Source organism: Notamacropus eugenii, chromosome 2 (assembly GCF_028372415.1).
Source record: "Notamacropus eugenii isolate mMacEug1 chromosome 2, mMacEug1.pri_v2, whole genome shotgun sequence".
Classification (NCBI taxonomy): Eukaryota; Metazoa; Chordata; class Mammalia; order Diprotodontia; family Macropodidae; genus Notamacropus; species Notamacropus eugenii.
The window spans coordinates 324,667,912-324,683,370 of record NC_092873.1 but is presented as its reverse complement, the minus strand read 5'-3'; the positions used below and the strand labels follow the sequence as shown (position 1 = coordinate 324,683,370).

General features: G+C 38.9%; 1 protein-coding gene across 3 annotated transcripts in view; it reads left to right on the top strand.

Moving 5' to 3' along the window:
• CEP131 (centrosomal protein 131) overlaps positions 1-15,459 on the top strand; it is a 52,492-nt gene that overhangs the window by 12,750 nt on the left and 24,283 nt on the right. For all 3 annotated transcript variants that reach the window (XM_072645284.1, XM_072645283.1, XM_072645282.1), the window contains exons 4-11: positions 2,470-2,584; positions 2,994-3,121; positions 9,647-9,760; positions 12,424-12,582; positions 13,260-13,377; positions 14,014-14,130; positions 14,633-14,786; positions 15,162-15,256. In XM_072645284.1, the coding sequence (XP_072501385.1) occupies positions 2,470-2,584; positions 2,994-3,121; positions 9,647-9,760; positions 12,424-12,582; positions 13,260-13,377; positions 14,014-14,130; positions 14,633-14,786; positions 15,162-15,256 (1,000 nt within the window). The remainder of the gene's footprint in view (positions 1-2,469; positions 2,585-2,993; positions 3,122-9,646; positions 9,761-12,423; positions 12,583-13,259; positions 13,378-14,013; positions 14,131-14,632; positions 14,787-15,161; positions 15,257-15,459) is intronic.

Below are 15,459 nucleotides of genomic sequence, written 5' to 3'. Positions count from 1 at the left end.
AGTTTATCCTTATTTAGTTCCCTATGATTGCTCATCCATATTTACTTTTTTACGTTTCTCTTGATTCCTCTCTTTGTATTTCAAAGTTCTGTGCAGCTCTGGTCTTTTTATTAGAGTCCTTGGAAGTTCTTTACTCCATTAAAAGTCCATCCCACCCTTTTCCTTCCCATCCCCTACCCCTTCCCCCCAAATACTATACTGGGTGTTTCCTGGGTAACATATTCTTGATTGTAAGCCTATAGATTTTTCCTTCTGGAACATGGTATTTCAAGTTCTCCATTCCTGTAATGGTGGTGGCTGCTATTGCTTGTGTGATCCCAACTGTGGTTCATTACTAATTGAATTCTTTTCTTTCTGGCTGCTTGCAGTATTGACTCTAATGTCCTTTGAGTTTTTATTTTAGGATTTGTTTCAGAAAGTGATTAGTGGATTCTTTCTATTTCTAATTTGCTGTCTGGTTCTAAGAGTTCTGGGGGTTTTTCTTCAAAAACAGTGTATAGGTTTTTTTTGGTCATGGTTTTCAGGAAGTTCGCTAATTCTTAAATCATCTCTCCTCAGTCTGTTTTGCCAGGTTAGCTGTTTTTACTATGAGATACCTTATTTTCTTTCTATGTTTCCATCTTTTGACTTTGTCTTAATATTTCTTCTTGTCTCATGGAATCATTATCTTCTCGTTGATCCATTCTAATTTTCAGGGAGTCAGTTGCTAGGGTAAGGTTTTGTATCTCTTGTGCCAAATTGATAACTCCTTTTTCAACATTTTTCCCATAGATCTAATTTCTTTTCCAATTTTTTCTCTAGTGCTGTCACTTTGTAAAATATTTTTAATCTTTTAAAATTTTATTTCATCTCTTCTAAGAATTTTGGAAGGTGAAGTTGAATTTATACCATTTTGTCTTTTTTCTTTGATGCTTTGCTTGTAGATGTTTTAAAGTCATTTTCTTCTTTGGGGTTTATGTCTTAAATATCCCTCATCATGATAACTCTGTTTGGTGGTATTCTTTTTTTGGTTGCTGTTTCTACCAGCCTGTTTCCTGACTTCAGATTTGATGTTAGGGCTGGAGGGTATTTCTGGGCTGTGCTTGTGTCCTCTTGGACCTTGCTGCTGATTTCTTGGAGGTATTTTGAGTTGTGTTATTCCGTATTTCAGGGTGAGGTCAGGCTGGGGACCTGTAAACTTTCAGTGTTCTCATTTTGGTCTGATCCGGGGAGAAGTCTGGTCACTGCCTTCCTGATCTGAGCTCTGCATGTTCTGAGCTGGGTCTTGGGTCTGAGCAACCATAGACTGCTGCTGGACTCAGCCAGCATGTGGCCGCTGGAAACTTCTGCTGGCTTCCCTTTGGTTTGGGATCCGCTCTCTGGTTATTCTGCTGTAGGCTTCAGATTAGGCTATTAGCTAGACTTAAGACCCCTCTCTGCTCCTTTGGTTAGTTGCTGCTTCTTTCTATATTTGCTTCTGAAACCTATAGCTCCTGCAGCCTTAGGGTCCTCAACCTCTCCTTTCCCTAGATCACCACTTCTAGCCACAGGTCCCCTTCAGAGTCCAGCACTGCATCTGTGACCTTGCATTGGGGTAGGGATGGTGGGGACCAGGCACACACAAGTTGGCATCAATTTCTGCTCCCTGCACAAGGTCAGGCCCCTCTATGTGGTTCCAGGACTCTATACTTTGGAAGCAGGCCCTGGTTAAGTCCTTCAGCTGGGAGGTTCCATGCAGTATGCTATATAGATTCCCATTTCTAGCCTATATAGACTTCATTGTCTTCCACTATTCCAACTTGGGCTAGAAAAATAACTCACTGTGATTTTAAAAAAATTCTCCCAGTCAGGGTTGAATCCGGTGCGCGCGCGCGCACGTGTGTGTGTGTGTGTGTGTGTGTGTGTGTGTGTGTGTGTGTGTGTGTGTGTGTGTGTGTGTGTGTGTGTGTGTGAAAGAGAGAGAGAAAGAGACAGAGAGACAGAGAGTATTGTAGTACTCCTTGCTGCAACTCTGCGATCTTGGTCTCCCCTACATGTAACTTTCAAAAAAATTGTGCTTGTCTGTTTGCTGCTGGATTTCTGTTCTCTTTTGCAAATGTTTAAAAAAGCTCCAATAATCCTCTTTTTTTAAATTTCTTAGCAACCTATCACTATCCTCCCTGTCCTTCCCACCCACCAAAAAAAAGAAAATAAATTGTCATGGGAAGTCCCAGTTTCATGCAAAGTTTGAGGCTGAGCTTGAAGTCCTGAGTCAAGAGTGAGAAGCCCCATTAAAGCCCCAAATCATTGTCCTATAGATATCATATGTTAAGGCCTCTTGGCAGGCATGGGTTGCTAGATCGGAGCTAGGAAACAACTTCTTAGGCTATGAGTATGTAGGGCTCTGTTTCTGGCTAGTGACTTGGCCTCTGCTTGTTAGATTTCATTTTGTGTTTGAAATCTGGTTCTGTTCATTTCTTTTTCCTTCATTTCTTCTTTCTCTGCACCCAGCACTGATCAGCCCACAGATTTCCTGACCTTCTTTGACAGCAGCACAGCAGGGAGAAAGAAGCTGGCAGGTCTGTGCAAAACTTCACCTGAGAAGAGAACCACATGGAATGTTCTGGTAAGAAGATCCTTAGGAGTTTGAGTCAGAGATGAAATAGAACTGTTGGTCCCTCTAGTTCTATCAGAACTTCCCTGCCCTAAGAAAGGTTGATGTTCCCTTCCCTAGGAAGGGAGGTAAGGGGAAGACTGTAACTTACTATGTAGCATTTCTGCCTCTAGAAAAGGGAAATCTAATACATATCGGACAATTTTTATTGAGTCTGTCTTATTGGAAAGAATTTTTCAGCTTGTTTAGCTACTCTTTCCACTGCACACGGCCAATTATAGCCCTTTCCATTTTATGGATGAGAAACCTGAACCCAGAAGAGACGATGTACCCAAGTATTATAAAAATAATTGAGGTAGAGTTGAGGTTAGTGATCTAAATCCTGTCTTCTTACTTAGGTTGCCTCTGTGTTCCATAACAGGATGACCAGCCCAGAGTGTTCACCATCCCATCCAGTGCTCGAAGCACCAGTACAGTTGACTCCTCAGTTGGTCTGAAGAAAAAAGAAGGCACGATATCCTTGGCACCTAACTTTACTGCCAATAACAGGTAGGGGCAAACCATGGAAACAGATGGCTTTCTTTCACCCAAGAGGGAACAGCTGAATCAAGGATATGTTGTGTGGTGTTCAGGGAGTAAGTATTGCCATCTCTCTAGCATAGTTCAGGTGCTAGATGGGGCTCTAGAAAGTTTTCTGTCACTCTCAAAAGTCATCCTTTCCTTGGGGGAATGAAGGCATCTTTCTCATTCCATATGGCTCAAGTCTGAGATAGAACTTGGTAGTCATTACATAGGACCAAGTATGATTTTACAGTCTCATGGACTTAACTTCTTAAATAACTTCAGTCAGTTAATCAATAAACATGTACTAAGCACCACTTTGTCCTAGATACTGTGCTAAGCACTGGGGCTAAAAAGAAAAGTAAAAGACTGTTCCTGCCCTCCAGGAGCTCACAGTCTAAAGGAGGAGACAGCATGCAAATACTCATGTACAAACTGTGTAGAGGATAAGTTGAAAATAACAGAGGGAGGGCACTAGAATTAAGGGGGATCAGTAAAAACATCTTATAGCAGGTGGTATTTTAGTTGGAACTTGAAGGAAGTGAGGAGGTGAGGTAGACATGAGGAGGGAGAGAATCCCACACATGGGGGATTCTTCCTAATTTACTGAGCTTTGGAAAGTAAGAGTACTCCAGTTACCTGGAACCACTTCTTTAAATTCTTGGTGAAATAATCTGTTTGGTGGAGACACAGGATCAGTCCTGATTGTGGGAAATAAGAATCTTCAATGGATTCTGCAAGAGTCAAATTATATCGGAAGTACTATGCTTAATTTTGGGCATCACAGTTTAAGCAGGACACTTATAAACTAGAGTGCATTCAGACAAGTTGTTGAGAGAACTATAAACTGTATCATATGGAGCAACATTTGGAAAAATTGAGGTTATTTAGGATTAAGGAAGACTAAGGAGACTTGATGACTATCTTCAAAAAAAATTTTATAGTAGGTATTTCACTGTCATTTCCTTGACCCATTAGGTACAGCATAGGAGTGTTTGAGTTTTACTACCTATTAAATAGAAGTAACCTGAAACTCTTAGCAATACTTAAAAATTGTTCTTATTCTGAAACACTAGCTAAAAAACTGAATAAATTGTTTTACAGTAAAATATATAGTTTCAGTTGTTGTTTTAGAATAAACTTCAGCATTACTCAAAGTTTCATTGGATTCATTTCATTTTAGTTAAATATGGGAAAAACAGGTCTATGTAAAGGTTTTCTCTAGTCAAAAATAGTATGATTATAGATATCTAAGTTATATGTATGTGTAAATATATGTATGTAAGGATGTACATATGTATACATATATATTTGTGTGTATGTGTTAATATATGTATGTGTGTATGTGTATGTATGTGTTTGTGTATCCTTGCTTAATTGTAGCCTTCTGGGAGGAGGAAAGGGAAAAAAGAACAAAGTAAAAAGTGCACAGCACAGAACAAAAGAAAACTTACAGTGGAAGCCAAAGAAAGATGGACAACTTTCAACACAACGTGCAGGGTTTATTATATAGACTTTCTTGAAGTGGAAATTTATTGCTGTATATTTTGAATCCTCTCTTACATTCTGCTGGGCATGTGGCAATGCTTTTTTTTCTTCTTATTTTGTACTTGTTTCAATATTTAAGTTTATAATGTTTCTTTTTTTTCTTATTGTGTATTTAAGTTTTAGCATTTAAGTCTAAAATAAAAAAGAAAGCAAAAATAAAGGCATAGCTTTACCAAATCAAAGTATTTTTTAACTACTAAAATGTATCATGCATTGCCTTTTGTTTTATCTAATGACAGTTTAAGCAGTTGTTTTTGTTCAGGTATTTAAAAGCTAAGTTTCTATTGCTTTCAGTATAGTATACTGAAATATTTTTATTACTTTAGCTGAATGAATGTCTTGTCAAGAAAAGACTAACGTAAAACTTTTCATTATTATGCATTTGATAAACATCAACAAACCCAAGCATTTTATAGAAAGAAGAAAAAAAGGATTTTATATGATATCATAAAACAATTACATACATCTCAGGTTTTTTTAAAGGTATTTACTAAATTTAGCTTGTCATTTCCAACACTGCCCTGCTTGTTTGTGTCTCCTGAGCTTCCGTCTGCATGTTGTAAAAATGTTTAATTGACTCTTCTGTTTTTAAAATCCCTATTATTATCTACCCACGTTTCTACTCTCCCTGCCCCCATAAAAGCCATCTCTTAAAACAAGTAAATTTATTCCAGCAAAACAAATCTATTCATTGACTGTATGTATATCTCATTCTGAAGCTCTAGTTCATCCCCTCCCAGCTAACAGGTGGGAAGCATCTGGAGTTATGACTAACCATTACATTGATCAAGTTTCTAAATCTGTCTTAGTTGTTTTCCTTTACATTATACAAATTGTTTTCTTGCTTCTACCCATTTCACCCTCCATCCATTCATAGTTTTCCTAGAATTCCAAGCATTCTTTTAATCTGACCCTTTTGTCATTTCTCAAGGTGTAATAATATTGTTATATGCACATACCATAATTTGTCCAGCCATCCTCCAACTGATAAACCTCTCCTGTGTTTCTAATGCTTTGTTGCAACAAAAAATGCTATCAATATTTTTGTTTGATTGAGTCCTTTCCTTATTTTTGATCTCTTTGGGGTATGTAGTCAGCCAGTATTACTGAATCAAAAGTTATGTATACTTCAGTGACTTTGGGGACATAGTTTAATTTGCTTTCCAGAGTGGTTGAACCAGTTCATAGGTCTCCTGCTCTAGCAGTGCATTTGTCTCTCTCCTCCCACGGTCTCTCCAACAACTGCCCTTTCTTTATTTGTCATCTTTGCTAATTTGATGGGAATGAAGTGGAACCCTGGAGTTATTTTAATGTGTATTTATTTCATTAGTGATTTGGATCATCTTTTGATGTAGTTTTTGATAGCTTACCTTCTTTTGGGAATTGCCAGTTCTTATCCTTTGAGGAATGGAGAACCTTTTCTTTTTATATATTTGAATCAATACCCTTTATATTTTAGCTATCAGAGGAATTTGCAGCAAAGATTTTTTTCCCCTTAGTTAATGGTTTCCTTTATAATTTTAACTACAATAATTTTATGTATTCAAAAACTTTGGGTGTTTGGGGTCCGAGCAATAGTAGACTGCTACTAACTTTAGCTATTATCTGGCAGCAGGGAAGTTCTGCAGATTCACAGTGACAGAACTGTAAGGCCTCTCTTTGGTTTAGGATGCCTGTCCTGGTTATTCCTCTGTAGGCTTCAGATTGGGCTAGAATTGGGAACCGAGACCCTACTCTGCTCAGTGTTTGAGCCATACTGCTGCTGTTTACTTTGGAACTCGTTTTTCTTGTACAAAGCATATGACCTGCAACTGCTCCATATCACAGAATACCATCCCTGGGAACAGATTTCTTCCTCGGTCCATCTAATCTGTAACCTAGAACTGGGGAGTGAGTGACAAGGCTGCATGTTGGCAATTGTTCCCGTACTTTGCATGAGGTCATTGTGCCCTGGTGTAAGGCTGGGACCCTTCTTGTCCTGGTGTACAACCTCTTTGAGGCTTACATTTCTCTGCATGGTAGGTTTGTGGTCAGACCCTGTTCTCAGATTTCTCTGTTTTTCAATGCCAAGTTGGGCTGGAAAATTACTCATTGTGACTTTTTCTTGGATTTCCCCATGAGGATTCAGTCTGGTATGGTTCTAGATCTGTCTGGAAGAGTTTTTATGGGGAGCACACTGAATTTCCTGTTCCTCCACCATCTCTGTGCCCTTTCCTAGAGTTAGAGTCTTTTCCTTTGTAGCTATGCTCAATTGCTGCCTGATCTTCTGTAGTTGATCTCTTCAACTGGCCAATTTTTCTGTTTTTAAATTAGTACCAAATAATTTTGATTATTGCTTTATAACATAGTTTGAGAGCCGATACTGCTAACTCCTCTTCCCATTTTTTTTTTCATTATTTCCCCTTGAGGTTTTTGGTCTTTTGTTCTTCCAGATGAACTTTATTATTATTTTTTTCAATTTGTATAAAGTAGCCCTTTGGTAATTTAATAAGGTGTCACCAAATCTGTAAGTTAATTTAGATAGCATTTCATTTTTATTAGACTGGCACCACCAAACCATGAACAATTAATGTTTTCAATTATTTGTCTTTTTTTCTGTAGTGTTTTTGCATTGTTTTCACATGATTCCTGTTTCTCTTAGTAGTTATATTTCTAGATATTTTATACTTTCATTATTTTGAAAGTTATTTCTTTTTCTGCCTCTTCCTGCTGAGTTTTGTTGCTATTTTGCAGAAAGGCTAGTGATTTTTGTACGTTTATTTTATATATTGCTGCTTTACTGAAGGTATCTCAGGATTTTAGTTGACTCTTCAGGGTTCTCTATAAACTCTCTTGTTATCAGCAAAGAGCAATACTTTTTTTCCTCTGTACCTGTGCCTATTTCTTCAATTTATTTTTTCTTGCCTTATTGAATTTGTAGACCGAGATCAATAATGGCAGTCAGTATTAGTAGAAATTCTTGCTTTGCCTAGTGATGTTATTGAAAAGTCCTTTAGTGTTTTTTCATTATAGATAATGCTAATTCTTTGTTTTAGAAAGATACTCTTTACCATATATTAAAGACAAGTCTACTCCTAAGCTTTTTAATAGTTTTAACATGCAGGACTGTTGCATTTTCCCCAAAACCTCTCCTACATCAGTTGATGTAATTGTGTGTTGTTTATTGTTTTTGTTATTAACATGGTATATTATGCTTATGGTTATCTTAATATTGAAGCCAACTCTATAGATCAATTCAAACTGGTTATAGATATAATCTTTTTAATATGTGGTTATAGTCTTTTCCAATATTTCATAAAAAACTTTTGTATTGATATTCATTAGAGATAATGGTTTGTTGCAAGGCTTCTTGAAGGTTAATGGACCCTTTTCTAATGTTTTTAAATGCATAAAATAAAATATATAGGATTACAAAAGAAACCAACTATATTGAAATAGAGTTATCAAAGTTTTTTTGGTTTTGTTTTGTTTTTTATATCTGCACACTCCAGGGTAAGATCCCCTAATCTATAGAATTCTTTCTCTAATTGTCTCTCTGTGTAGTTTTCAGGACCATATTTGTCTTTATTTCCTATTTCTGCAAGCAGTTCATATAACATTGAAATTAAGTATTCTCTGAGTGTTTGATAGAGTTTACTTATAAATTGACCTGTTTCTGAATTTTTTTTTCCTTTATACATTCCTTTATGAATTTTATGAACCCTGAGATTGGGTTATTTGAATTTTCTATTTCTTGTTCTGTCAGTCTGGTTATTTTGTAAATTTCTATCCATTTTATTTAAGATATCAGTGTTCAAAATAGTTTCTAATAATTTCCTTTATTTCCTCTTCCTGATTGGGGAATTATTTTTCATTTTTTTTAATGTTGGCCAGTTTTTGCTTTTCTCCCAAGCACTGGCTTTCTGAGGAGCTTGTAGCCACTGTAGTTTGGGTCTATCACCTGAAAAATCCATTGGCCAGGACCCACATGTACATAAATCAGCAGGTGGCAGCATGTTGTCCTTAAATATCTGAAGAGCCATCATATAGAAAAGACTTGTTGCTCTAGACGCAGGAACCAGGGTTACTGAATAGACTTTCTGGAGACAGACTTAGGTTTAATAATACAAGAGAAAATTTATGACAGTTAGAAATGTTTAATACTAAGTATCCTCCTTGCCTTATGGAAACTAGTGCCCCTGTCATTGATAATTTTTAAGCACAAGATGGATAATCATTTTTTAAGGGATGCTATGAAAGGACTTCTTACATTCCTAGATTGTAACAAGTGATTGGATTAGGTGACATCTTTCCACCTCCAAGATCTTATGGTTCTAGGATTGGGGAGACTTTACCTCTCTGTACTTTGATCTCTCCATAGTATTGCAGTACACCATTTGTGGTATAGTCACTTGTTCATATATTGCTTGGTAATTATTTTGAAGTCTTTTATATGTCCAGATTCCGGCTTTTCAACTACACTGTAAATTCCTGAAGGGTAGAGCAGAGTTCACTGCACTGGAACCTTCCTATAATATTATTTTCTCCAAAGTAGCCTGTACTAGATACTTTTATGGGCATTTAATTAATTCAGTAGCAAAAGGCAGCCTTTTCTATGAGGTTGTCTTAGACCCTGGACCCTTAGGACATCACTATGGAGAGGCACAAAATAAATTCTTTTTGTATACTTTCCTCTGCTCCCATAGTATCTGGTATAAAATTTTGCTCACAGTGGACCCATGGTCTATTCAGGGGCTCTTAGCCTGGTGTCCATGAACTTTTAAAAAATACATGTATTTTGATAATTGTATTTCGTTATTGTTGGTTTCCTTTGGGATCTTGTCTATTTTGTGTATTTAAAAACATTCTGAGAAGGGGAACCCATCACACAAAATTAGTTAAGAACCGCTGGTCTGTGGTGTTGACTGATGGAAGGTAGACAATGGCCCAGCAAGCTGTAATATGTTTCTCTCTCTTTTTTGTTAGGAGCAACAAGGGAGCAGTGGGCAACTGTGTTACCACTATGGTACATAACAACTACAGCACTGTCGACAAAATTCCTCCACCTAAGAGCTCCAACCAAGCCGCTTCATCCCTCAAGTAGGTTTTCTTCTTATCCTTGACCACTTCCTGAAGTGCAAGGAGAGTTTTGCCTGGAAGAAAAGAAAACCCTGTATGGAGTCAGCAGTTAAGCTCAGGCACAGGGAAGGTATAGTCCACTATAGCAGTAGCAGAGGAACCAGTCAGGTAATATTGTTCTTAGAAGGTTCCCACTTTGAGGGAGGGTCAGCCTTCATGTTACCAAATAATCACTGAGTTAACATAAAGACAGATACTGTAATGAACAATAGTTTCTAGTTAGAACCACTATGATCCACTTTTTTTTAGAGCTGAAGACAGAGATGGTCATAGAAATAGGAAGAGAGCCTGTTCTTTTGATTTGGGCCAATATCAACATGCCTAAACAATAGCCTAAGTCTGATGAGATGAAATTTAGTAGAGGTAAATGTGTGAAGTCCTATACTTGGGTTAAAAAGGAAGTCATTGTTTACATGTGAAAGATTTAGGTGTTTTCGTGGATTGCAAATTCAAGATGAGTCATTAAGGCAAACTTAGGCTGCATTAAGTGTCCAGAACATAGAAGGCTGTGGTATTGCCTTGATTAACCCGTTGGCAGTTTTGTGTTCCGTTCTGAGCACCACATTCTGAGAATGATATTGACAAGCTAGAGAGCATCCAGAAAAGAGCAAGCAGGATAGTGAAGCCCAGAGACCACGTTATACAAGGATTAGGTGAAAGAACTACAGGTATTTAGCCTGGAGACTTAAGGAATACATAGTAATTGTCTTCAAGCATTTGCAGGGCTGGTGTGGGAAAGGAGGGATTAGTCTTGTTCTGCTTGGCCAAAGAAAGAACTAGGAACCTTGGGGCAGAGAGGCAGATTTAGATGTGATGTAAGAAAAATCTTCCTACAATTGAAGTTGTCCCAGAGTAGAATGAGCTAGCTCAGGAGGTAGTGGATTCCCTCCATTAAAGGCCTTCAAGTTAAGGCTGGGTTACCATGTCTAGAGGATTCTTAGTTAAATACACGTTGGGCTAAATGACCTCTTAAGTCTATTTTAAAACTGATATTCCATGAGTTCATGTTCAACATTCCATTCTGTCTTCTTCCTTCTATTCTTATTTCTCCCTTGTCCTTTTCTCCCACCCCTGCTATAAATGAGGAGTAAGATTTTTGTCTTCAGTAGAGTAGCCTACTGTCAGACCCTTTTGCCAGAGGAGGAAACCACCCCTCAAATCTACTTGTTGCTCTAAGAGCTTCTCTTATGCTCTCTTTCCTCATTCAGTGTCTAAGGATGTTCTCCTGTATCACTGGTCATTGAGTTTATGTGTGATACAGTTCAGTATAATTGATTGATTAGTAGCACTTGAGTCACTCTTAGGCACTGGTACCTAGTCAAGATCTAAATGAGGGTCTTTACTGAATTGATAAAAGGGTCAGTAAAGATGCTTAGAAAAGTATTTGTTCCCTGACTCCCCTTTTGAACAGAGAATTAGAGAGGAGAAATCTGATAGGAGTAGAGAAGCCTGTTCCAAGATTAGTCCCTTCTCCAACCATAGTAGCAGCTACCTATAACAGCAGTAGGAACTTCTGCTGACCCAAAAACCCCCAAAAGTTGACCAGATGTTGATCAGCATCATAAAGACCACAGCTGCCATCTCTGTTGGAAGATAGAAAATGGAATTTTCTCCCTGGGCTCTTCAGAAGTTTTGGCCTGAGGTGGAGTGTGAACGTAAGACATCACATTAAAACCTGAAGGCTAAGTGGTGTTTTTGTATTATGACTCACAAGGGTTATATGAAGTTGATCATTGTTGTTGGAATGAAGTGCACTGCCTGTTTATCCTACTTTCTTTTTAGAGGCCTTTAGAGTTACCAAGCTTCATTGCTGCCCACTTTCAGGCCACAGCAAGTAAAGGTTGACAGGCGTAGGTATCTATAGCATGACTTTTAATGAGGGTGAGCAACAGTTTTTTCCCATGTATACCTTGTCTACCTCGTTATTTTGACTTTACTCTCATCATTATGACTGGCCGGTTAAAAAAGTAAGGGAAGAACTCGCATGGTTGAGACCATTGTTCTTGAAATTTACATTGGGCAGTACAGAACCCTCTACTGGTGGGCACTGTCTTCTCACCACTAGAGACAAGAGGAGTGAAACTAATGATCTAGAGGTCACCTAGAATCAGAGAATAGGAGAAGAGGCCTTCGAGGTCTCTGAGCTGTTAGATGGTTTGTTTGGGTTTTTTTTTGTGGGGGAAAGAGAGGGGATAAGTTAGTAGGTAGTGATAGTTACAAGACAAGATCAAAAGAAAAGTTTTAAATATGCAAAAGAAAACAAAAATAAGTGCAGAAAAGGATGCAAATAGAGCATCGTTTATGTGTTTTTAAAAAACTAACAAGTTCACAGTATCGTGTACATTCCTCTTATTTTATATTTAAATGTTTGTTGATGATTATGTTTATAACTAAAAAAGAACAAATTTAATATGAAAAAGCACTTAGTTTTTCTCCAACCACAGTCTTATTTTTTATCTTAACTCCTTTGCTCGGCCATTTAGAAAAGCTTAGCAAGCCAGCCAGTCATCGTCCCCTCCTTCCTCAGTTATTGGCCTGCAGGCAGGTGTGAGCTACAGTGAACTTCCTTAGGGTAGAGGGAGCCCTGTGAAAAAACTTGATGCTTTTTGTTTGTTTGTTTCTAGCAATATCATCAAGGCAACCACCAATGAAGACAGTGAGAGCAGCAGTTTCATGAAGTCTCAGAAGAATTTATCCAGTAATAATAACGTGACTCGGAACAATACGAGCAGCACAGCTGGACTGCTTCAAAGGAAGGAGGTGACGGAAGAAGAAGCAGAAAGGTGAGTTGAACCCTCTGGGAAATAGGTAGGGAGAGGATTCTGGGAATCAGAAGGGCAGGAGTGAGGCTAAAGCACAGTGGGGAATTACAGAAGTGGAGGGGGAGGGGTAAAGGGAATGTGTCTTAAAAAGGGGAGGAAGAATGGACTGAAAGACATAGGCTAGGGCCTTTCTGATGGTGTTGTCTGTCTGTGGCCCATAGATCATGAATGATCAATCAAAGACTTGGGTGGTCCTACTTTATTCAGTGATCCCTTAGGCCTGGCTGTCAGCTTTACTGCTATTCACTTGTATCTGGATATTTGGAAATGGGTAGGAAGGAAAAGAAATAACAGAGAGAGTGCTTAAGACACGATAGTTTGTCTCCTCTAGGAAGCCTTTCCTCACCAACCCTCCCAAATTCTGGTAACTACTTCGTTCCACCTTCCCTGTATTTGTATATGATTTGTGCTAGATTCTCACATCTTTGTGAATAGACAGTTGTGATATATATTAGGCTATGTAAATCACATATAGATGACATGCCTTTAGACTTGTGACACTGGCACATTTCGTATACTTGGATAAAGGTGTTAGAGAATCAGAGAAGTGACCATAGTATTTAAAACTTTTTATGTCGCTATAATAGGGAAGTCAATGAGTATTCCATCTGATCCAGACCTTCTTTTCCTTCTTACAGGTTTATCCATCAGGTCAATTTAGCTGCCATCACCATTCAGCGCTGGTACCGACACCATGCACAAAGACATCGAGCTGGGGCGTCTCTCCTGGAGCACCTGCTGACATCTAAGAGAAAGGTCAGTGTAAAAGGTCATGAAAGGTCCTGGAAATGAGCCCATACCCACATAATTTACAATCCCAAATATCAGTAGTATAAGCTGCATTTCTTCCAAGTGGCAGATTCTGGGGGTGGCAGAAGTTGAAACTCAGAAGTACCATGTACTTAAACCACCACACATAGTCACAGCCTATGTTGCCACCCCCTCTCATTCCTACTAGGTCCTGATTCTGACTGAAGGAACAGAACTAGTATTGTTTGAACAGGGTGACAAGATCTGGGTGGGTGGGGCAAAGCCTCTTGGCTTTGTATTTTTTAGTATTTTTTATGAGAGGGCTGTGTAAGGGATTGGTTTTGGGTGTTATAAGTTTTTTGTTTTTGAGTTTTGCTCTAATGGATTTTTGAAATCCAGAGATCACAGACTGTCTTAGAACTATAAGGCATTTCAGGCCTTCTAATATTGTAAAGACCCTCTGTGATTTTAAGCTCCCTGTGTCTCCTGTAAATCAAAAGAATAGTAGGTTTAAGGGCATTGGTTTTAAGGTGACCCTTCCCCCCAACATCCATGCATTACTTGCTATATTATTTAGGAACTTAAATTTTTCTCAAGAGACTTTACCTAAAGAATTCATTTCCTGTTCTATTTGTTCTGTAGGAGAGACAGCAAAAACAGTTGGAAGGGAATGTCCTCGACTTGGAGCCACGGAAAGATTTAGAGAGAAAGAAGATCCGGGAAGAGAAAGCCCGGCAGGCCAGACAAGCTGCTATTCAGGTAGCCTAGCTACAGGATGGATCAGAGTCCAAAAGTATAAACCTCTGGGCTCTAATCTGTTTTGGATCAGGCTGTTCTTGTGGAATACCATTCAGCATGATAGTCCCAGCATATAAAAATCCATCCTTGATGGCCAGAAACGATAATGTCTACGAGAAGGGAAAGGTTAGGAGAGCAGTCTCTTATTTCCCTTATTTGGGGACAGATTGGCAATGGGAGACAAACTACCACATCTTTTTTCAGAACTGTACCTCTAACCAAAAGGCAGTGTCTGGGACATTTAAGTCAAGGTTATGATTCTTTGGAAGGTCATTCACACTGAAGTCACCTTCGGTGGTAACTTCTCCAATTGACTGTAACCATAAGATGATTCTTCCCCCTCCATTTTCCTTCCTGAACACCCAGTGGGGTGGGGTATCTTAGTGTTAGTGCTACTTACAGGAAATGGAGGGACTCTTTCTCTCTGATTTGTGAATTGCCCCCATATTCCCTACCATGGCAGGAACTCCAGCAGAAACGAGCGGCCCAAAAGGCAGGAGACACTGCACTGGAGCAGCAGAAGGACACCAGGAAAACATCCAAAAGAAGGCCCATACAGACAGCCTCCCCAAAGAGTGGGAGTCTGGCAAACAGCACCATCAAAGCTAACAATGCAGGTGGGTTCCTCAGATTGACCCCAGAGCTAATAGAGAAACAGCAACTCAAGTGGAGTATTGAGGTCAGAGGTCTTGGGGATGCTACACTGAAGTTCCCTTGGGCCCTGACTTAAGCTCATTTAAGCCCTGACATCTGTAAAAGCAGAATCTCTTATACTAGATTTTGGGGGGGTTATCATGTCTCGTGATAATAGGTATCTCTCACACCCAATACCCTTCCACTGGCATCTATGCATGCCCTGCTCCCTCTCTGTGACTTCTTTTGACAAAGCCTTAGATGGCTGATAGGCAGGAAATGACTAAGAAGTCTCTGAATCTGAATATTGGCAGTACATTCATTCTAAACGTTTAAAGACATTATTTCTTATTTTACAGGTGCCAACTTACATGCTACAGATCCAGAGGAATACTTCCACCCAGTCCCCGACTCTTCCCCAGATCTTAGTAAATCTCCAGAAGATAAGCCACAGGTCTCTTCTCTTGGGCAATCTTTCTCTTCCTCCATTGATTATTATCATGTGCCATAAGGCTCCTCCTGCCCAAGTCTAACCTTCATCATTCACCCTCTCCCCTGCCTCCTTCCACTGCTACATTAATAAGATTCCCATAGTCTATAGTGGGTGCTGTTATACAGCCAGAGGGCAGAATCCATGGTTCCATAGCCACTTCTGTG